Raw genomic sequence first — 23,520 nt, 5'->3', positions numbered from 1 at the left:
ACTGTGTTGCACTATTTTTTTCTATACAGTACTGCACCGACACACTTTATTCGAGCAAATACCCAGTATGTACCTGGCAGATACCTGGAATGCGCCGCTCCTCACCTCTGACAAGCCCCGTTGCGTTTGCCTTCCCAGCCTGGGTTCATGCCTGGCTGACGGGCGGCTGATCTGTTAAATTATAATGATTAGGATTTAATAGGCTGCAATGCTTCGCGTGTCTACCAGATGGCATAAATTCATGAATTGTAATGCAGTATATATATATATATACTGTGCAGTATTGCAGCCAGCGGGAATAAAATGCTTCAATCCCTGCCTGGAAAATACCTCAATGCACTCGGGCAGAAAACAGTCACAAACCTCAATACACCCGGGTATACCCGAATTCGTGGGACTAGCCGAGCTCGAATAAAGTGTGTCGCCAGTGTATGTCCTTGGATTTATCTGCGCCCCGAATTTTCGTCACCCTGGTCTAGGCAAAGAATCTTTGCCAACACATGCATATTTCTTTAGCACTGGCTTGATCCTCTGTGATCAATCTCCCATACATTCATCTTCTGCATTCCTTTGGAATAATGTGTCTTGTCCAGTGTATTCCGTATCCATAGCTAAGACCTAAATCATGTATGGTGTGTAAGGAGGGATTGTTGAGAGGGATGGTTTGCTTCTCTGTAAGGCCTCGGGCATAGTCAGCGCTTAGGCGCTGAGGCGCGCGCAAGCTTACCTGTGAGCCCCTGCAGCCGCAATGAGAGCGACTTTAGCAGGGGCTCGTGCACGGTTCCGGAAGCGTGTGTCTTAACAAATTTTTCGTTTCGGCGCTCACGGGAGCGCAGGGTTGGTCACGTGAGCGGTTCGCCCAATGAGGGCGAACCAGCTCCGTGACGTCACTGGCCCGCCCCTGACACGCCCACGGACGGCGCGCTGTGTAAGGCCAGGGAAAGCACCGCTTTCCCTGAGCCTCAGCGCGCCTCCGCACTGATAAAATGACTATGTCCCAGGACTAAGGCTGAGTCCACGCTGCCGCTGAGCTCGCTCATGCTTGGAGAACGGTGATGTCACCAGCTCACCAAGCATGAGCGATCACTGTCCTGCAACATTTTTAGAGCAGGAGTGGGGGGGCGTGGCTATTAGGGGAGGGGGTGTGTCATTGGCTGAATAGGGGCTGTGTGCGCATCTGTCCATTTTCTCTCTACTCCTTTCCTCCTCTCTTTCTTCTCTCTCTCCCCATTGCTCGCTCTCTCCCCCTTCCCCCCTCTCTCTCCCCCTTCCCCCCTCTCTCTCCCCCTTCCCCCCTCTCCCTTTCCTCCTCTCGTTTCTCTCCCTCCCCTGCTCTCCCTTCCCCTCTCTCCCCCTCTCTCCTTTCTCCTCCCCCCCTTCTCTCCTTTCTCCCCCCCCCTTCTCTCCTTTCTCCCCCCCCTTCTCTCCTTTCTCCCCCCTCTCTCCTTCCTCCTCCCCCCTTCTCTCCTTTCTCCCCCCTCTCTCCTTTCTCCTCCCCCCTTCTCCCCCCTCTCTCCTTTCTCCCCCCTCTCTCCTTTCTCCTCCCCCTTCTCTCCTTTCTCCTCCCTTCTCCCCTTTCTCCTCCCTTCTCCCCCCCTCACTCTGTTTGCCCCCCTCCACACCACTTTGTTTGCCCCCCCCACACCACTCTGTTTGCCCCACACACATGGACAGCGCGAGCGTGAACGTGAGGATTCCCATTCACAGAGGTAAGCGCGCCAAGCGCATAGCGAGCTCAGCGCCAGCGGGGACGCAGCCTTAGGCCTCGGACATGGTCAAAAAGACCGCGCTGAGGCACGCTGAGGGGAAACATTATCCCTATCAGCGCGGCTTTAGACGGCGCTTCCACAGGCGTGTGGAAATGCAGGAGACAGGCAAGTTTAAATTTTGCCGCTCATGCAAGCGCAGGGCCGGTCACGTGACTGCCAGAAGCCAATGGCAGTCCGTGACGTGGCGCGCTAGCCCCGCCTCCAGGCCCGCCTCCCGAAAGCCTCCCACCCGGCACACAAGCGCGCTCGCTGACGCTCATGCAGGGACAAGAAAAATCTCCTGCTTGAGCAGGAGAGCATGAGCGTCAGCGCTGCCCAGCGCCGCTCCCTGCACCATGTCCCAGGCCTAAGGCAGACAGAATGGAAGTAATCTCCAGCCTTCTTTACTTCTGCTGTCTATGATCTTGCATCATACTGAACATTAACCCCTTTTGTGCAGGAATGCAACACACCAGGTAACACTCTCTGTTATAGAGCTTGTAGTCCAACAGTGAACCAAACCTTCTTTACCAAACCTATATTCTGTACTGACAGAACTTGGTACCCTCTTGGATTTCCAAGTAAACAATGCAAAAACCAAAGCATTTATTTGCAACTTCCCACGAGACACTTAAAAGCTCATTTAAAGAGGAATTCCATAAAGTACTTAGGCATTTATTTTTAAGTTCTAATACGCCTCCACTTAAGGCACAGCAATACTTTGCAATCAGGTTGACAACTGTACAAATACAAATATTTTGTTCCACAAGAGTACGACAGGAAAATCCAGAGTTTTAATAATACATTATTGCTATAAGTGACATTTTAAGACATTTCGTGGAATGTTAGAGAGATGATTATGGGCATATGTTAACATTTACAGACAGGACTAAAATTGTTAGAGGTAGGATAGGCCTGCAATGTGTTAGAGGCCCTGCCCCAATGAGCTTACAATCTATAGGCAGGGTTCAGTAAGTTGAAACATTTGGTACAGTGGATGAGAGGGTTGGTGAGTGTCAGCATGCAATAGAGCAGCTGTAACATTACCAAACATTAGCGAACGGTGACACCCTGTGGCTGCTGCCTTTGGGGTGACTGGTGTTATGTCCCAGAGATTCTTTGGTAGAAATGAAAACAGCAGCACACAGTACCTCGTGTCAGATATGCAGGGGGTAAGGGCTGATGAACTCCAGGGGGTCTTTGAAGTGGCTCTTGTGCTTGGAATTTTAACCCTGTCCCTGCTGGCTTGGTGTACAGGACAGTGAAGGCATATTGGGAAGCCTCTCTTAGGGAGACACCTTTGGGGTGACTCGGGTGTTATGTCACAGATTCTTTGGCGAAAGATTATAACTAACTTTAGAAGTGTAATTATTTCCCCATGATCTAAAATGTTATATTTACATTATTTCAAACTCTGCCAGTGATGGTTCTATGACACATTGTTAGATTACCAAAAAGCGGTTTAAAAATGTATTTGAGCAGGTTCCAGACCACGCGTTAAATGGTCAATTACAACGTCCCCCAACTCTATATGGGGTTTGTGCTCTGTTTTTCAAATATATTTTTGGGCAGCTTTCAAAAGTTACGCAGGGTCTATGCCCTTTTGGGATCAAAATATGAATTTATCTGCAAGCAGCTGAATTAAGTCCAACCACATTAAAAGTAGTAGTGAAGTAGTTTACTATATTAAAATAATAATTCTCACCCACTGATACTACTTTTTCTTTATGGAACGTTCTATTTTAGAAACATACATTATCCTCAAGACCTGCCCCGCTGACACCAATACTAAATTTTAAAAAAATACTGATTTTTAAACCAGGTTTAAACAAGGTTTTTTTGTCCCTGGAGCAGAAAGGATTCGAAGGTTACCGCCTTCTTGTGGGTTCCGTAGAAATTACTTGGGCCACATCTAGTGTTTTATCATAACTTCCAAATCAGGATATATCTCAGCTCAAAACTTGCTTTGAAAAATGTATGTAATTGTGTTCACAGGTTTCATTTAAAAAAAAAAATGTATGTCGAGTTGGCTTCCATTGAACCAGCAGATGACAAATGCATGATAAATTGGGAGAGAGATTTGGGTTTGTATTGTTATCGGGAGGAATGGGAAGATGCCTGGGAGAGATTAGCCAAAAGCTCCATCTGCACAATGTACAAAGAAAACTGTTACAAAGCTGTGTAATATGATAGGTATAAGCTTATAGCAGTAAATGTTAAAATAGATAAGAAGCAAAAAGTGGCATGCATAGTGAGTGCTTGTTTACATAAGCACATAGATTGTATGTATGAGATGGGACACTGGTTAATATTAAGTGTGCGCAAGATGGAAAGTGCGAGTACATACAGATAAAGATTGTGGTACAGTAATTGCGCCCATCCCTTATCAGCAGTGAAGATACCCTGGCTTGCTGTTACAGCAGAGCAGACCATAATCGCTCTTTAAACTTTTCCAGATTGCATTTTTTCATCAGAAAGACCTTCTGCTTCTTCTTTAACTTGTCTTGTGTGTCCAAAACCATCATTCCCCTTGTGTAATTTCCCTGGAGCTCCACACTCACGGCACACTCCAGGTACTCTGTGATGATGAACTCGTCTATCACTGCAGCCATAGCGTAAGAGTCATAGGACACAAAGTTCTTTTTCTCAGGCCAACCTTTGGCTGTGATGGTCTTCATAAAATTGGCTTTCACAGTGTCCTGGTTTACCCAATTTTTAAAGAATTCCTGTGAAGAGAAAAGCCGTTTAGGTGTCTTTCAAATGTGAAGCTTTAATCTCGCTCGCTACATTTTGAAATGATCTATTGGAAATAGCAAATTGGTGCGTTCAGAAATGTCCAGGGTATATATCCAACAGCAAACTCGAGTACTGAAACTAAGCAAAGTAAAAAAACATTTTCAGTGCAGCTACTTCATGAAGCCATTACTGCTGGTCAATGTTACCACATATGGTAGTTCCTATGCTATTTTTGTATTTTAATGTCTGGGGAGCCAACCAATGAGAAGCTGCAATATCATCCCACAATAATGTCACGGCTTTCTATTGGCAAACAGAGTAAGGGACAATAATTAAACATTTTATATCTCAGCGACCGGGGTCACCTAGGATGTTGGAGTGTTGCAGATTAGCTCTGAGACCCCCCTAGTTTAGATAATATAAAACAAAATAATTTTATATTATCTACTTATCCATCAAATAAACTACAAAGACTTTTAGGAGGTAACGCATTAAGCTGGGATTGTGCCAATTCAGCGCTACTAAACAGAATACTCCTTGATAAAGCACTATTGTGTGAAACGCGTAGGAGGGTCTTAACCCCTTGCTTGTCATTATGATTGGGCATTAAATCCTCTATTTTTATACACCTGTATTCCTGATCATTGGCAGTGCGTTGCTGTGTGCTATTTGCACATTTTTTCTAGCTACTAAACAGAATTGCTTACTACAGTAGATTCAATGAGAGATTCCGTGCAGCGGTGCAGAATCAACACCATCGCAGCGTGATGAATCTGCCCTTACTGCAGGTAATTCATTAAGAGCCGGTACAGTTTAGCGCACCTGATTCCAGCATTAACTTCCATTGACTTGAATGGGAGTTAACACCGGAACGATTCCACTGACCCTTACAGGCACTTGATGAATCTGCTCCTTAGTCTCTTCCCCACAGCTGAGAGAGACTACAATACTAACATTGGTGGTGCCAGGGAAGAAAGCTTCCTCTTTCCTGTCTGTTTTTGTTAAATGCTTCTGCCCCTCAGAGAATCAAGTCGAGCTTAGAGCAGATATATATATTTTGAAAGGGATGACAGCTAAATAATGTATTTTTTTTTAAGGGAAAAAGACCATTATTTTAGATTATTTTTTTTTTGGTAATGATTTTGTAAACTTCCATCCAGAGTTTAGGGAGGGTTTACTTATTAATGGCAGCTGTCTCTTTTCCTGCCATGTCTTTTTGTTTTTTAGTTGTATGTTTTGTCACACTGTGAAAAGGTGCCGATGTAGGAAGACTTCCTATCCCCAGCGTCGCGGCCAAACAAGCAAACGTCTGAGGTGTTAGGGACAGTGTCTGCCGGGATCGCGCTGCATGGGGGTCCATGCTTCTGGACGGGACCCCTTGCAGTGTTAATTGGTGCCGTGACCTTCCGTGCCACCGAAGATGTGAAGTATTCAAATCCTGAGGTAGAACAGCCAGACTGACTCACATTGTATGTTAAAAGAATGGAACATTTCCAGACTTTCTAAAATGAAACTTCCTATAAAATGTTTAATAAAATCAGTTTTACAGTGCCAGGTATCTGTCATTGTTTAAAGGTTGGGTTTCACCTTCACACAGCGCAGTGCTGAATACAGAAAGCTGCAGTGATTCTGTTGGCATAGAATTATAGAAACTGGTTTGGACGAGTAGCCTGAAAGCTGAAAATTGAGCTTAGGAAACAATTGTCTTTGATTTAAGATTTGTGTAAATGTGTATAAATCGTTAGCCTTTAAAAGGCGGATGCTTAACATTTAAATACAAGTCTGTCCGTACTTTTGTTCTGTAATGCTACTCTTTCATTATGTTACGCTGTTGTTTAATATAAAATGTATGAAAAACCTAATAAAGACTTTAAAAAATAATAATAATAATAATTGCAGCAGCAAAGCGACAATACTATACGGAAATATTAAGTAACCTCAATAATTAGATATCAAGTCAAGCAATTTCCACAAAACATGTGCATGTTTCTGGTATGCATGTATGCAGCCCTTGTCTCATGGAAAACCTTAGAAGCAAAACCAAGTCCACATTTGTGCATATATTAAAGCAGCAAAACATGAAAAATTCTATTTAAAATAAATAAATAAATGAGTTCTGTAGAATTTGATAAAACTGTTTGCATTTTTTTTAACTCCTGTCATTTAGACCATTTAGAAAGTCACAACCACTTCCTCTTTTGAAACAGGCTCTGATACACTTTTGAGCTTTGCCCTTTGGCAACAAAGTATCACAAACAGATCTGTTGCTATGTTCCATCAGCAGATTGTCTATTACTCTGAAAGTTGGAACAATAATGTGTTACACTTAGTAATGTGTAACATTATATCAGCTGCAGCACAAACTTAGAAGGCAGCCATTTTGTTAGGTACACAATAAGGATCTTTACAGATTTATAACTGGAGCACTAAACAATTGCCAGCTTAGATTAGAATGTAGAATTATACATTGCCACGGGCTTTACATATAACAAAAAATAAAATAAAAGGGGGAAATGTAGTATTGCTGCTTTAGTGTACAGCAAGGTTAATGTACATTACCTATAGATACAGTATGAGTAGAGAGGAATACATACCTTTGTAAGGCTGTTGTCATTAGCAAATTCGAGGGCAGCGATGAAAGTAGGGCATGTAAAGTCATTCATCACAATGTAAGCGGCTTCTGGATCTAGGTAGAAGTTAAACTCTGCGCACACAGTGCGGTTACCTCTTCCTGAAACGGAAGCACGATACAGTAAGTACTCGCTGCACTATACAGTAAGTACTTGCTGCACACATTGAAATTAAGTCGTGTCGATTTCTATAAATAGGCTTCTTGGCTTTGCCGTTGTAATATTAATACTGAGCACATGAAACAGTAATGAGCATATTTGTGAGATTAAAGTCTAGATTTGTAGAAGTGACCGTTAATAGTGGTTATCTGCTTAATATAACTGATTACCTTCCAAGTTTCCTCCCATTATGTATAGCTGGTTAAGCTTCTTGGGAAGGGCGGGGTCCAGTTTTACTGCCAGGGCCAGGTTGGTCAAGGGCCCCGTTGCGAGCAAGGAGATCTTATGCAAACAACAAATGAACAATATACAGTAGATGACAATGTTGATATCACATATGTCACAGGCTTTTCCGCGTGTTACTTTCTGTGAGCCTTTATAAGATATCACTTGTGCTTACATAATGTAATAATATACATTTATTAGGAATACAGGTCATACACTTTCCTTTGAAATAAGCCTGAAGGTGTTGAAGTGATGCCTTACTTGACCCTGGTGGTGGTTGATTATCCTTATGAGAGCATGGACAGCATCCTCCTCCTGCAGGTGCTCAAGTCCTGGGCTGGTTGGGTCTTCTACATCTCCCAACCCATCCCCTCCAAAGTGGGAATATTCAGGATTGATTTCTCCAAGAATTGAATGTGACATGCCACGGAATACAGGGATCTGCAAGATAAATTAGCTATCTTATAACTAACCAACGATGCCTTCCTCCCATCAGCGCTGCCTTCTTTTCAGTTCATTGTGGCCCATGCATTGGATGGTAGCGGGGAAGTGAATGGCATTGGGCAATAACTCACTAGCCCCTTAGATACATTTTGCATTTTGTAGCTAATGCTACTACTTTTAAATGGGCCGTGTGTAAAAAGACCTATGTCCCTGACCATTGGGGTGGATCATTTTCACAGGGTACACTAAATTGCAGTATTAATCCTTTGTCCATGGGAAACATCATCTGCACCTCCTCATACTCTTGACAACTAGTGAAACCAAAGCCAGAAATACCATAGCAGTGTCTGTGGCCTGGGAGCTGTGTACTATGACTATATTTACTAAGCAGGCTTCTGCCATAACACCTTACAGGCCATTGACTTGACTTCAATAAATGCACTTCTAACCTTATGCCATGCCCCTAGATCCTACATGAACTGCAATGCTATGTAGAATACAAAAATGTGGCCCTACCTCCATCCTGTTACACACTTTAAGAACTCGCAGCACATTCCTGCAGACATGTTCAATGGTTGTATTGCCAAAGCAGCATGTGATTCCCAAGATTTCAACTTCTGGAGCTGCCAAAGCCATCATCAGGGCCTGTGCATCATCTATTCCACAGTCCATATCCACCAGCAGCAACTTCTTAGCCATCCTACAACAAATACAAATGAACGAGGTTTCAGCTTTGAAGAATGAATGTTTCTTGATCTTTGTGAAAGGATTACAGTGCAGTGATTGCTTGGGTACATTTTATATATCTGTGTCAAATGGAGTGTTACTGAGCGTGGCTAAATGTATACATCAAAAGACAAAAATACCCAATGTGACAAAATACACAGTTAAATACTGCAATGTTTGTATTCTCATGAGTAAGGGTCATTTAGTTAAACTCTTTGGCCAAAACATTATAAGCCTGCGGCCACATCACGGCATGACCGGTAAGCAGGTCCTAACACTGCCTGTGAACATTCTCATTTACCTCTGCAGTGGAGGGAGAATTGTTTCAATTGAACTGTCCTGCACAAATACACGGAAAAACCTGCTTCTTAAAAAGTGGGGCGGAGTGAGCTAAAACCCAGAGAAGAGGGGCCACCACCCTTCAAACAACTGTTATCAGTTTGTTCACATAAAAGCCTTGCGAGCCCTCCCCTTTCACACATGTATTTCGCTAGCCCCCCCCCCCCTCTGTCTCACTTTCCCCCTCACTCACTCAATGCCCTCCCCAGCTGTTACTCAATTACCCACACCCACTCAATCCTGCTCGCTCAATCCTCCCCTCCTCACACTCATTTACCCCTCCAACCCTGGCTACACACAATACTACCAATCCCCCCCCCCCACTCAAATACAGAGAACAATACACCCAAAATACAGACACCACTATAACCCCCTAATTACAGATACCACTACCCCACAAATGCAAACACCACCATCCCCCCAAATATAGACAGCAAATTTTTTTAAGCTGCTTGGATTGCCTCTTTAAGAGTTGAATTTAAAAAATGTAAGCATAGTATTATCTAATGTTACAGAACTGACTTATTAAAAATGGAAAAAAAACTAGGATATTGCATGGATTGCTCCTTTAAGCAAAATGACAAGCAATGAATGAAGCCTGTGTGTTTATATTTGCAGAACAAAAGACTCCTGATTTAGAGCTTGTTTGATAATGCTTATTGAAAATTCAAAATGCATTAAATCACAGGTTGGCTTCTTCAGATGTGCAGTCACCCTGTCAGAGACCCTATCAGCTTAAATAGATACATAGAAGGGATTTAATGCCCCCTGTATAATCTACAGTATATAAATGAGATTACACAGATCTGGTCTAATAAGATGAAAATTTATAACATCCAGATAGTACCAAGAATATGTCTACAAATAATAATAGCGCTTGCTTGTCGAACTGAAGTTATAACTGTGTAATACCTAGAGCAGCAGAGGTGGCACCCATTTTCATCTAACCCAGTAGAACCCATGTTCTGTTAGTCTCTTATTTCATGTCACCTGGCCTCAGTGACTCATAGCCCTGAGAACATATTATTACTTTGTGCATGAAGTGCTCTCAAGGTTACAATCAACACAATAGACACCCTAGGTATGCCGTTAGTAGACAGTGTGTAGTGAGCTGGTTTATCTCACACTACTAGAGCTGTTGTTCTGAATAAAAGAGGTTGTGGGGGTTCAACTTCTGATCCTGTTGGGTCTGATACCATACCCCATTCCTAAGTGCCTTAGACTTGTCAACCCAATAATACTTTGTGTGCTGTGGGAAGCAAGTGGAATCATATCCTGCAGGTTGCAGAGTTTTTTTAAATTTTAAAATAAAGTATTTCAATTCAGTATGTGCCTGGCAGATGGCACAGTGAATATTTTTGTCTCTGTTCTGTTATACCGTAGTCATTTTTGTGTATATCCATCATGTAGCCCCAAAATGAGGGCATATACCTGTGGTAGCTTTCTTTAAAAGCAAGAAGAGAAATCCTCTGGCGCGTTGACCAATGGAGAAAGAAGGGAGGAGAAAAAAGAAAAAACAGTGGTGTAATAGTGTTAGCTCCAAACATGAATATATACAACACACTCACTGTGCAGCTGTGATTTGTAGTAGAGATGTTTTCTGTTTTAGAGATGTCCGTGAATGTTCATCTTTTTCATTTCACTTTGGTGATTTCCTTATCTTATACTAAGAGCCTTTGAAAGATTAGAAATTGCTAGGAGCGTAGTGCAAATGTATTAAAATATATCAATTTAAAAACAGGTACAGCATTCACAAATGCCTGTTTTGTGCTTTGTGCAGAATAAGTATAATGCTTTTCAGCAAATATTTGTCTCATGTATCCCTCTTGATCATCTCTAATGTGCAAAATCCTTGCTTCCTGGAATGTTTCCCACTCCAAGGACTTTACTCGTGGTGCTCTCTTTGGGCAGCGCCCAGTAAGTAAGCCGGTGGGATAATGATGGTTCTTCTCCATCAATCTTTTGTGGCGTTTTGTACTGGTAGCACCTAGTGAATGAGGCAACAAGATATTCGGATCCTTCTCCGTTGATTCCTCAAGGCGCTCTGCTTCGGCAGCGCCCAGTGAGTGAGCCAATGGGATAGTTCTTTTCCATCTATCCTTCTTGGCGTTTTTATGCCAGCAGCGCCCGATGATCGAGGCGACACAATGGTTGGATCCTTCTCCATCGGTTTCTGAGGGGTAGGTCACGTGCAAGACGTAGCGTGAATGTGCGAGTGTTCTAAAGGCCAAATCCGTGCGCGTATTCATAGTGAATGCCAGACATCTATGGAGGCCTCAAAGGTTCAACCCTACGCGTTTCATCTTTGGGCTTCCTCAGGGGATTGTTTAGTGCTATGTCCTGCACCCTTAAATACAGACTGAAACTGTAACCCTTTGCTCTCCATTCTTTAGAAAAGTCAATTCTTTGTTAGAATGAAAGAAGGTCTAATTGGCAATTGATTACATACAATTTAAGATACATAGGAACATGGGTATTTTTAACACTACAGTTGTATCTACATATTTCAAAGAGTGTTTGATACTGGAAAGCAGGGAAATATCCCTGCCTTTCAGGTTTATATGTTTCAAATGTAAATTGATTCGGGAATCACTAATGTTGCAACATAGTTGTATATTTTGTTTGAATTAAACAGGGGAAAAAGTGTTTTTTTTCTAGTTTATAAACACCTTCGAAAGGTTAGGTTTTCAAACATTTTTTCTATGTTGTATGTGTATGAGAAAGGGGAGAGACATACTGTATAGATACAATTTTTTTTGTACATATCCTACCTCAGAGAAAATAGGGGGACTTTATATAATTATCCAGCCTCTTTCTTTTGGAAAATCAAGTCTTTTTAATCAAAATCTCCTAGCAGGAGAAAACATAAAAAAGGGAAAACAATTCTATGATATTAAGTCTAAAATAGGGTTGGAGACAAAGCTCTAAACGGTGGCAAAGAGGAGGAAGGGGAGGGATTCGGAAGGGGTTTTATGCATTTATCTTTTAAGATGACATTCTCTAGAAGTGTAGATCCTAAAGGAAAATGGAGGGAGGAAGAAATCCCTATAATATTGTTGAGGATTGTACTTCTGAAAAGACCTTAAGCAAACTGTCCATATACTGTATGCAAAAAGGTATTTGGAGAAGAACGTTATATAGCAAATTCTGGATTAGAGGGTCCGGATCAGTGCATCAAAAGAACGCAACAACTTACAATATTGGGGCGGGGATAGTTTGTCCTGCCTCCAGCAAATATTTGCTGTTTTGAAATATAAGAACTGGTGATGCCAGACTTAAATGATGTGATAGCAAGAATGGAACTCCTATTGTGGATAGACACGGGTCCCACGATGTTGCTCGTAGAGCTGTAGGTGCAATCACCACCGTGATGCAGGGGCAGGCAGGGTCCGGTGTCACCTGGAGTAAATTGCAGATTAACTCAAAGTATCAAGCACAGTAGAGATTACTCACAGTCTTCCCGATGAAAATCCGCGAGGCTCTCGTGTCTCTGGCATCGGCGTGCACATGTCAATAGAAATCAGGAAGAAACTTCCGTGGGGGAAGAAAGTAGCGGTGCACAACCAAAAAAATGGATGGAGGCTGGATCATATGCAAAAATGTATTCTCTACCTTGGCAGTAAAATAAAAACATCCTTCAGGAGCAGGAGCACTCTAACGCGTTTCGCGCAACCAGCGCTTTGTAAAGTGGATAGGTTCTAACCTACTGTTGTTGCATATTGATACAGCTCTCTGCAGCTCCTGAGACAAATCACTAAATACTCTTATGTTAAATAAATAAGTTTGTTTCATACTTATCTGTGTCTAGTAAGTGTGCCAGGAAGAAGTAAAATATTTCAGTATAACTGAGAACATAACACTGTGCTTTACTGGGTAGCTACCAAACCTGGATGCTGCCAACCTTGTTTTGAACTGTTGGTTTACATAACTAAAGACATACATACTGAGTGTACATACATAACTATTACTTTAATTCAATTCCTACACTAAGAAAAGTTGTATTTTACTGTGAGCCAACAGTGCAGCCTAGTGGTGAAGCCAATACTAAACTGATCTATACAAATTAATAGCACCAACACTAAAACGCAGAGGGAACCTGGCACTGTGAGATGTGACTCTTTGCCTCCTACCCACACGGAATATTCATTACAATTTCAGGGCAAAATATTTGTATTTATATGACAAATAAGAGTATTTCAAATACAAACTACCTTTTTCTGTCCCTAAACCTTCTGCATCTGAACATCTGTGTGTAATGATATCTTGTATATGTAGCTGTGTCCCCTCTTACCTACGGTGCCGGGGAAGGGGACGGCTGTGGTGTATGGGAGCGGCGGAGCTCTGCGGTGTACCCAGCAAGCGGGGGTCGCCATCTTGTAGTTCGCACATGCGCAATTGCAGCAGTACGCATGCACAGAGAGGTGAGACATTGCGGAGGCCATTTTAGGTTTGCACATGCACAGTGGAGTCTTTGCGCATACTCAGTCCCCAGAGTTGTGGCGGCCATCTTAGGAGAGGCTCCGCAAGGGACTACATATCAAAGGAGCCTGAGGGACATGCAGTTAGAATGTTGGCACAGGCAGTTACAGACATTTACTGGAGTGACAGGAGTTGCATGCAGTTACTGTCAATTGGAAGAAGGGGAGAACCGTTGAGGTAGTGTCCAGTGAGCAGTTTTCCTTTTGGACTAGGTCTAGGTTTGTCCCTTAGGTCCCTGCTAGGTCCTAAGTCCCCTTTAGATTGTGGCTTCTTTAGGGAAGACCCCAGACAGGGACGCTACCCTTTAGCCTTATAATGTCAGGTGTAGCACCAGCGAAGAGACGCCACGCGAGGAGCTGCGGCCTGCGATCTGGGATCAGACCACAGGCAACTCCAGACATTAAGGGACACCCTACAGCTGGAGCTCACTCAAGAGGTGGACGCCTATGCAGATCAGAGAGAGAGAGAGGATTCAGCAGACGTCGTGGGATCAGATGGATCCTTTTTACTTATTCAGCGGTAACTGGGTACAGGAGAGCCCAGAGAGGTCAAATGCACCAACGGCCCACAGGGGTAACGCTACTCCCTACACTTGGGTGGGAATGACTCTCATTGGGGGAGGACACCAATTATTGTTATTGTATTGTTATTATTGTTATTGTACTGTTAAATATGTGTTAGTAAAGATAAGTAGTCATACCAGTGTGTGTGTGTGTGTGTGTTTATTTCATTGATTACATTGTTTCCTGAGAGGGGTTATCCTGCAGCGCTGGGATCCCTCCCAGGTGGAGGCGCTGCATACCGATATAACGTTATCACCCCAGGCTCCCAGTGGCGGAGGATTAGGCCTCCTGTACACTAAACAGGTATTCAACACGTAGTTCCCTTAGTCATGGGGAAAGGGGGCTACATATACATTTATTTAAGTACATAGTGAGAATTGTGTACATATTTCTTAACATAACTAGTGAATCGTTATATTAGTCTAGACCAGAAATGGCAAACCTTTGTAGGACCAAAACACATACTTTTTTATTTTATTTTTTTAAATTAAAAAAATCTTTTTGCGTGCCAAAAACTTTTCTAGTATTTTACCCCCAATAGAATACCCCCCCACAATAGAATACCCCCCCACAATATAATACCCCCAATACTCTCTACAAAATACACACACACACACACACCTACCTGGGGGTAATGCACTGCCTCCCCCACGTCTCATTAACAGAAAGCCGGCTCCAGTCAGTGGCGTAGGATGCCCTAATATGGATATGTCCATACGTCACTGACCGGATCCGGCTTCTATTGGGGCAGAGAATCAGGAAGACGGATAGAGAGGCAGGAAAACCGAGAGAGAGGCAGGTTAGTTTTCTTTAGTTTCATTTACAAACATTTGGGCGTGCCAAACAATTTCTCTTGGCATGCCACATGTGGCATGTGTGCCAATGATTCACCATCCATGGTCTAGATACTCACAGATTAGAATGCCATAGCGGACTGTGAAGTGAGACAACATTTTTTGCACATTAGATTTGGTCTTCCCCGTTCTTGACACTTACCCTTACATAACATATGGTAGTCACATCCTCACTCATCTCAGGCTCAGCTGCAATTTACTCGCTCAGGTTTTCATGCATCATTCACAATCCTCTGTGTCCCAGTCACACACAAATCCATTCTTATATTATGTGTAGTCCTCTTTCCCCATGACTAAAGAGACTACGCATGCTGATTACCTGTCAGCCATACAGGAGGCCTGATCCTCTGCCACCGGGAGCCTGGGGTGATCATGTTCGCTGGTATGAAGCGCCTCCACCTGAGAGAGATCCAAATGCAGTAGGATAACCTCTCGCAGGAACCCACCAGTAACAGATAATAACACACACAGTATGGCTAACTTATATTTACTGGCATATAACTGATAACGTTAGTAATAACAAAGCCATACAAGGCCGCACCCACACAAAACCCCCACAGTGTAAGCCCACCACCTGTGAGTTTCCCCCAAAGTAAAGAGGTGTCTTGGGAACTAAACCACCGGATGTCCACAACAGCAACCCCACCCAAAGTGTGTGACAGCGCTGCCCACAGTGTGTATGGCCGCTGGTGCACTTTGTGACGATACCTTCCTGGTCTTAGTCCAGACCAGGCCATCTTGGCTGAGGGTTCGCCGAGACACCATGTGTCCCATGCCATGCGCGGATCCTCAAGCGTCCACTCCACCTCTGAGGAGGTTCCGTTGGAGTGTGCCCCTTTTTTAGTCTCTGATAATGTATAGGGCTGGGTCTGGTCCCAGACCGCAGTCTGGTCTGGTCCCAGACCGCAGTCACCGCGCGGGGTCTGGCGCAGATGAAGGACTCTATTCCCATAACTACTGGGGAAGTATCCCTATCTATGGGCCTTAGCTGCAGCAGCGACAAACTACTCGTGGGCGGGACCTAGCTGGGGCCTACAGGGCAATCTGGCCTAGTCCAAGGAAGAACAAACAAAGATGCCCAAAGCTACTTCCAATGTGACAAAAATACACAGTGCAATACCTATATATTCTCTTGAAAAAGGGTCATTTTAACCCTTTGGCCAAAGCATTGCATTTTGTCACATTGGAAGGAGCTTTGGGCATCTTTGCTTGTTTTTGTTGTTGTATACATTTAGCCACGCCCACTAGCACTCCTTTCGACACTTATATACATATATACATATATTATGTGGTAATGGTTGGGGTTTCTCAGAGCTTTTTGGGTATTTGTGTGTTTTCTAGTCCTAGTCCCTGGACACTACCTGCTCGGGTTGGGATCCCTCTTCCGACTGGTGTGGTGGGCTGAGCGCGCCAAATGTATTTGCTTAGGCCGAGTTCAGGGTGGATGCTACGTGCGCGAGCTTCCGCCGCGTACTCCTGCAGCTCAGCGATCTGTGACTTAGCTGCAGGAGTTGGATCGCGGCATTTAGGGGCTTGGCAGGGGTGTGGCGAACATGTCACGGAGCTGGATCGCTGAAACAGCTCACGTGACGCGACTATAGCCCGAAATATCATTTTGGGTTGTAGCGGCAAAATGTAGCAGCATCAATGCTGCACTTTGCCACAGGTGGAGTTTTCAGTTTGAAAACTCCCACCGAACAACCCGAAATTGTGACGGACGTGTGCACGCTGTCGCGTAGCATCCACCCTGAACTCAGCCTTAATCCTCCGTGGGTCCAGCATCCTTATTGGCTATGCTGGCCCATGTGTCAAGCAGCCCCGATGACTGCTGAGAGTTGTAGTCCCTTGCGGAGCATCCTGTACTGCTGCCGCACTCTTGGCAGTCCTGCGCATGCGCTGAGCTATCATTGCGCATGCGCGATTAGCAAGATGGCCGCCTCCAGTGTCACGGAGCCCCAGAGCTCCTCAGGCAAAACCGCAGTTCCCCCCACACTACCGCCGGGTCCGCCCGCAGTCTCGACGGCACCCGGACCCACTCAGCAGCCGTCCCCTGCCCCACGAGCAAATAGGTCAGGGGACCTGACTACATATGCCAGAGAGGTGTTTTTAGTTTCAGAACTATAGTCTGTATATACAAAAGACTAAATTGCTCACAGAAATTAGCAAGGAAATTAGTAGCTTTCACTGTGGTAATAAAAACAACACGTTCTATTTTCAGTTGTTATCTTTGCTATGAACCTCAAATTTCTCAAAGCACTGTTGGCAGACCCTAATAAATTGAATTTTCTCTCACAGTGCTTCTGATGTTAAAATAGATGATGGCAACGACCACGTAAAAGCTCAATAATAATGAAAAAGCCATGTGTCTACAGTATGTACAGGAGGGCCCCAGTCATGCGGCGGGTTCTGTTCTAAGGACCCGCCGCAAAGCGAAAATCGCTGGAAAGCGTAACCGGCGATTTTTGGTAAGTGCGCATGCGCAGTCCGGCAATGCGCCGTTCTACGCATACGCAACATCGGCAAAAAAAAACATTCTACGCATGCACGACCCTGGACCGGCCCGGTCGGCGCATGCACAGACATGGCGACCCCCTTCTCGTTACCGCTGGATCGCCAAAAAGCGGGGCCTTGCTGTACATGCACATGAACTTTTCATCGCAATATGTTCACTGACAGGAAAGCTGCCACTGGACATGTAAACCTCATCTTAGGAGCAGAGTGAGAAACTAATGGAAAGAAGAGAGAGAGAGAGAGAGAGAGAGAGAGAGAGACAATAAACTTATATTGGGCACTTAAAGTGATAGTATTATAAAGAAAATCACACAAAATCATGCAACCTATAAAAACTATTGTTTTGATTCAAAGATTGCTGCTATGCCAAACACCGCATCAAGTATACTACATCTAACCAGTAGTAATTCATTAAATATATATTGCACCACATCTCCAACCTTTTCTTTATTATTGTCCATTGCATTTGGAGCACCCATCGTTGATATTAAATAAAGAGCGGACGATTACTATTTAGCGATATGTAGCAGAGAATTTAACTTTTTTCTGATCGTTGAAAATTAAATGTTTCCAGTACCAAAGTTTGGCGGGGGTGGTAATGAAGATATACAACCAGACTAAATGGATTTCTGTATTGTATTGTATGTCTTTATTTATATAGCGCCATTAATGTACATAGCGCTTCACAGTAGTAATACATGTGGTGATCAAATAATTAACAGATAATATAAATAACAGGTAATGGGAATAAGTGCTTCAGACATAAAAGTAACATTAAGGAAGAGGAGTCCCTGCCCCGAGGAGCTTACAGTCTAATTGTTAGGTAGGGAGAACGTACAGAAACAGTATGAGGGAGTTCTAGTAAGTGCATCTGCAGGGGGCCAAGCTTTATGTATCGTGTTCAGAATATCCACAGTTCAATGCACATTACCCATCTCCTCCTGTTCATCTTAAGCAGTGCTCCCTGTCTAATATACTCATTTAGAAAATAGGGTAGTACAGCACTTGTCAACTGAGAGCTCAAAGTATGAATATATTAGGGGGTCACAAACCTCATGTTTTGAAACATACAGCTCGGATATAATAATCATGGCCTAGTTAGGACTTGTTGGCAGCATGAGGCTCTATGCACTTATCTGCTCATAACTGGGGCCAACACACGAGAGAGAGAATCCTAGTTTACTACAGTCCCAAGTGATTATATATATATCTCATCATATATTTTATATATATACATATATATATATATATATATATATATATATATATATATATATATATATATATATATGTATATATATATTAAAAAAAAAGAATAGACGATACCGTTCTGCGGCTAACTAAATGCTTTTATTCTTGTGAGCTTTCGAGATACATTGATCTCTTCTTCCGGCGATGTTACAATGAATGAAGCTAAAAAAAAGGGGGTTTAAACTTAAAAACAGTGCATACTGGAATGTGATCAGTGATGGAAGACAATTGATTATTAAAGCTCGGCTAACATGGTACTGATACCTCTGCATATATATATTTTTATATATATATATATATATATATATATATATATATATATATATATAATCAAATAAATATATCATTTGTGAGCACATTCACATATCTTCATGTCTTTGACAGGTCTATAAATATCTCTCTCTCCCCGGAAACTCCCTTTAAACAACCGGTGCACATTCAGTGCACACAAACTTTACAAACTATACCTGACAGTGACTTCTTTCTTCTCTGCTCACAGATAGGAAATATTTTTCTGTGAGTAGTTTACTTGTGCTTGCAGCCGTGTATTCCGATCGCAAGAAAAAATTCAAACAGATGTCTCCCAGAATCTTACTTATAGTAATGCCCAACCAAGCTCTGCTGTATATTTGCCACATCAGGATCAACCTGTTTCTCACTACCTATAATTGATAGGGTGGATCTTGCAAAGCTACAATATAATATACATGGTGACCGAGTTAAGCAAAATAAGTTTTTTACTAGGTGCCAGTTCCACTTTAAATGATCCCCATACAGTGAGTAATTGAGTAATTGTACTGTATACAGTATATTCAAACTCTTAAAGTCAAAGAAGGTTTAATTAAACAAACCATGTTGCGTGTGAGAGATTACCCACGCCCATAACGAAGAGCACTGCTAGTTAAACTTTATGGAATTATACGCGCACGGTAAGTAAATAGAACTGAGGCTTTCGATAGTCTGCACTCCATTCATGTAATTACTTTCATATGAAAATGCATACAGAACTCAAAATCAGCATTGGGACTTTGATAACTTCCCCACTGTTCTCAATTTAGCGAAAGTCTCACACAATTAGATTTTTATCACATCGTGGAGTCGGCAATAATGAGCTGGAGGCACCTTACTGTGACCCAGTGCTCCCAGCCAACTTGTAATCACTTCTGCTGCATGTGAAAACTCCCGTCTTGCAAAGCTGATCTCGACAGCAATACAGGAAATAAACAATAGACCAACAATAGATAACCTTGTTAGAAAACGATTGTGCAGACTTAAGTTATGTTATAGATCTAGACCAGATAATACACTGGGAACTTGCACCAGATTTAAAGTTACAGGAAGGTTATACTTTGATGATTAGGCATTCCATATTTATCTAATATTAGTCCATGCTTGTTATGGGACTAGAACATGTCATTATAAGATATTTCCTTGACGTCTTATAGCGTTCATGCTTATCTATATTTCTATGTCAGTCTGAATTTTTTTGTATTGCATTAACCCTTGCAGTGTATTTCAGGCCCTTCTGGTAGCAAAAGATTAAATTGGATTAGCAAATCAATAAGGAAAGATATTGTGACGAGGTATCAATGCTTGGATCTCTTTCTCACAAATATTAATTAGGTACACTGCTAATGTTGGATTTATTTAGCATTAGAATTGTGACACAATCTCACAGCTAAAAATACATTTCCTGGTCTTTGAGCTTTTCTACATAGATCATGTCAACTATAAATTATACTGACCTTTTCCCCTGAGAGACTACACAGTGTTCATTCCTTGAAAAGAAAAAGAATTGTATATATACAGAGCCAAGAAAAATGAGAGTCCTAAAGTCTAACTAATTAACTAATAATGTAAGTGTTTATTTTGTTTGTGGTCAGAATTTCTTAGTGCTGGTTCTGGGAACTGGTTTAAAGTATTACTATTAATACTTAACTAAGTCATGTGCTTTTAAAACGAGCCACGTTTTGAACCCTCCTAAGGGCTAAAAGTGCAACCTCTGATATTTGTTTCTTGACGCTGCATTTTAAATTCTATGATGTTTTAATAATGTCCCAGAAAACCTTTCCCCCCCCCCCATTGTCATTACAAACTGAATTCTGCATAATGAGAATACAGTCACTTTTTGCTCCGTATTTTACACATCGATAATTGTCTAGCGATTGTTACCACACATTACACCTCCTGTACAGAAAAGCTTGGGATAAGGAAGTATAGAATCTGAAAACACACTCAAAGCCGTTTCATGCTTTTCAACTCACCACTGGCTCTGCATTGTAAAACTAGCAGTGGCAGGTTTACAAATCAGACAAAATAAGATGTTGATGGTTTAATAAGGGCTACAAACTCTCCACCATTCAAGCCCCAGAAAGGTAAACTGAGTAGATTTGCATGTACACAAGCCCCCAAAGGCTGCCTCCCCTGCTATTTCAGAGAAACAGTGGACGAATCCCTATTGATGCACTCACTAATATTAAGAAATCAAAATAATACAATGTTATTGATGGTAGAAAACAAACTGATTAAAAGGTAGTGCCAATCTTTGACAGCCAAAGAATATAGTATCAATGATAGGGAGATAGTATCATGAGTGGTTCTGATTGTGCCTCCTAAATAATCCTACACCAAACGTAGAACTGTGGTAAGGTTGCTCTTACATTACACCATATGTAGGTGTTGAGTGTAAGTTGCTGACAATGGGTAGCATTGGAGTGCCCAGAAATATGACTGGACAATGAAGTAATATTGACCGACTAGGTATATAGTAAACCTAATGACCAGATGATCTGAGCAAGTAGAATAGAGATATCAGTGAACCTAACCGTGCAGACCGTATAGTCACCTGCTACAATAAATAGACCAAAACTGGTTCATATATTTTGGTCAGCTATCCCAATGCAGGGTGAATTACCACAGACATCATGCAGACAGTCTATAATCATCTGCTGAAATAGATTCACCAAAGTAATTCACACACGTCAGGCAGTTACTTTGGCTCTAATAGTATGGTGAAAGGTTAATTGTCACAATACTCTGTGACAACATCTGGGGTATGCTGCTGTTTGCAGTGTTAAATACCAACATGTATAGGGCTGCTGTGTATTACCTCGTGAGCCCCCGGGTGGAGGAGACGCTGGATATTTTACACACAGATGGTCTGCTGGATTGCAAATCACTACAGCTGGAGGCACACTGCTGAATATCCCCTATCTCTTGCTAGTGAGATCCACGTGTGGCCCACATCATAGTTAGCTATTGGCTGTAGGTATTCTAATGTTTAGCTAAGATAGACCGGGCACCTTCTTGTCAGTCGCGCTACTGACGTCCCGCTGACACATACCCGACGCACGTTTCGTTCCTGCTGGGAAGTTCTTGAAACGCATAGGTGTGGGCCTCCTGACTGTGTATACTGTTTTTTCTCTTCATGATTCTAATAAATTAGCCTTTTTTCACTTTGGGAACGCTCCCCTTTTTTTGATCTATTCTATTGGGAAGTAGTGCTGTCTCTTTGTTCCTGCTTTTGTACCTGATGAAAGACGGAAGCACACCTGTACCTGAGGACGTGGAATACCACCCAAGGATGCTCCACTATACGTGAGTCCTTGAGATATATTTCATTCATCATTTCATTACACTACATCATTATGTATGTGTCTGGACACTTTATTGTGTGTATACCTAACTACTGTGCAAAGTGGGATACTACCAGTTGAATTAATTATAGGTGAGATTGCCTCGTTATTCTGATACCCAAAGGGTACTCCCATTTATGGATTCTTATCACTTCCATGCTTATAGTTTGTTGCTTATGTGTTCAGCATTCCACAATGTGTTTGAGCATAGCAAATATAAATAGTAAAGGCGGCATCACAGCAATAGTAAAGTGCTGAGATGTGCAGTCTGGGATAGATGGTATCCTCCTTTCCACCGTAGATCAAATCCAGGGATCAGGGCCAGTAGGTGTTGTCCACTCTTTTGAACTCCCTTTTAAACTCGTTTGCTTGCTACTTACAATGGGCTACTTGGACATGGGCTGCAGACAGTTAGGGCTGCTATGTCTGTGGTTATATGGGCCTAAGAAGTCACCTGACAATTAAGTTCGGCCTGTTTAATTAGCACATGTGAGGCACATTAAAACATATGGTTTTTCTACACCGGGTGTTTCCTATATACAATAGTGCACACTGTATACAATAGACAACAATAGTGGAATTATATAGGTGATCCACTCACAATAGTGCAGAGGAATGAAGGCCGTATGGGTGTTCTGAGTGACCAACTCAAGGTAGACAATCTTCAGATGAAATCTGAGCAGTATTCCTCAGAGGCAGGAGGGGGATTCAGTTCATGGAGAATAGAGAAGGCACAAATAGTGAAGTATGCAGATTTAATCAAATAGACAGAGGTAATGCACTTACAGAATTACTGTAGAGACAGGCAATTGGATCACCCTGGGTCAGAGGTGATGAGGAACTGCAACAATCGTGCCTGGTATAGATGCCTGCGGTGGCCACCCACAGTCAGCCGATCCAGGTAAAAGCAGAAGGAACAGATGGTATAGGTCCAAAATCCTCAGCAGAGTCCACCAAAAACAATTTCCAGTCTCCAGGTGCTTCTGTATTGTCCCCAAACACGTTTCACTCATAAGAGCTTCATCAGTAGTTTAGTGTAATCTTCTTTGTGCCTTTTTTCTTCTTTTAAAGCCCCCTCCGATTTCGCCAGTGCTGACGTCATCACGCACGTCACGACGTTCGTGATGTCACGCATCATGCCCAGCGATTGGTTGGATGGAAAATAAACAAAGAAATGCCTTTATACCTTTATCAACATATTTTCCATTCTAACAATAGCT

The 23,520-nt window shown here is 42.6% G+C and overlaps 1 protein-coding gene across 2 annotated transcripts; it reads right to left on the bottom strand.

Moving 5' to 3' along the window:
• Nucleotides 1-2,523: 2,523 nt before the first annotated feature.
• LOC142489552 (inosine-uridine preferring nucleoside hydrolase-like) lies at nt 2,524-20,489 on the bottom strand. 2 transcript variants are annotated; one of them, XM_075590542.1, is made up of 6 exons: nt 20,411-20,489; nt 8,459-8,642; nt 7,760-7,939; nt 7,444-7,555; nt 7,079-7,215; nt 2,524-4,474 (listed from the first exon to the last, which is right to left on the bottom strand). In XM_075590542.1, the coding sequence occupies exons 2-6, from the start codon at nt 8,639-8,641 to the stop codon at nt 4,163-4,165; spliced, it is 924 nt and encodes a 307-aa protein (XP_075446657.1). In that variant the 5' UTR covers nt 8,642; nt 20,411-20,489; the 3' UTR covers nt 2,524-4,162. The 2 variants fall into 2 exon arrangements, with proteins under 2 accessions (XP_075446657.1, XP_075446658.1); XM_075590543.1 differs by lacking the exon at nt 20,411-20,489 and adding an exon at nt 19,133-19,296.
• Between the last annotated feature and the right edge of the window lie 3,031 nt (nt 20,490-23,520).

The sequence above is a fragment of the Ascaphus truei genome, chromosome 3 (genome assembly GCF_040206685.1).
Source record: "Ascaphus truei isolate aAscTru1 chromosome 3, aAscTru1.hap1, whole genome shotgun sequence".
Classification (NCBI taxonomy): domain Eukaryota; kingdom Metazoa; phylum Chordata; class Amphibia; order Anura; family Ascaphidae; genus Ascaphus; species Ascaphus truei.
Note: the sequence above shows the minus strand (reverse complement) of the source record. Positions and strands in the feature narration are given on the sequence as shown.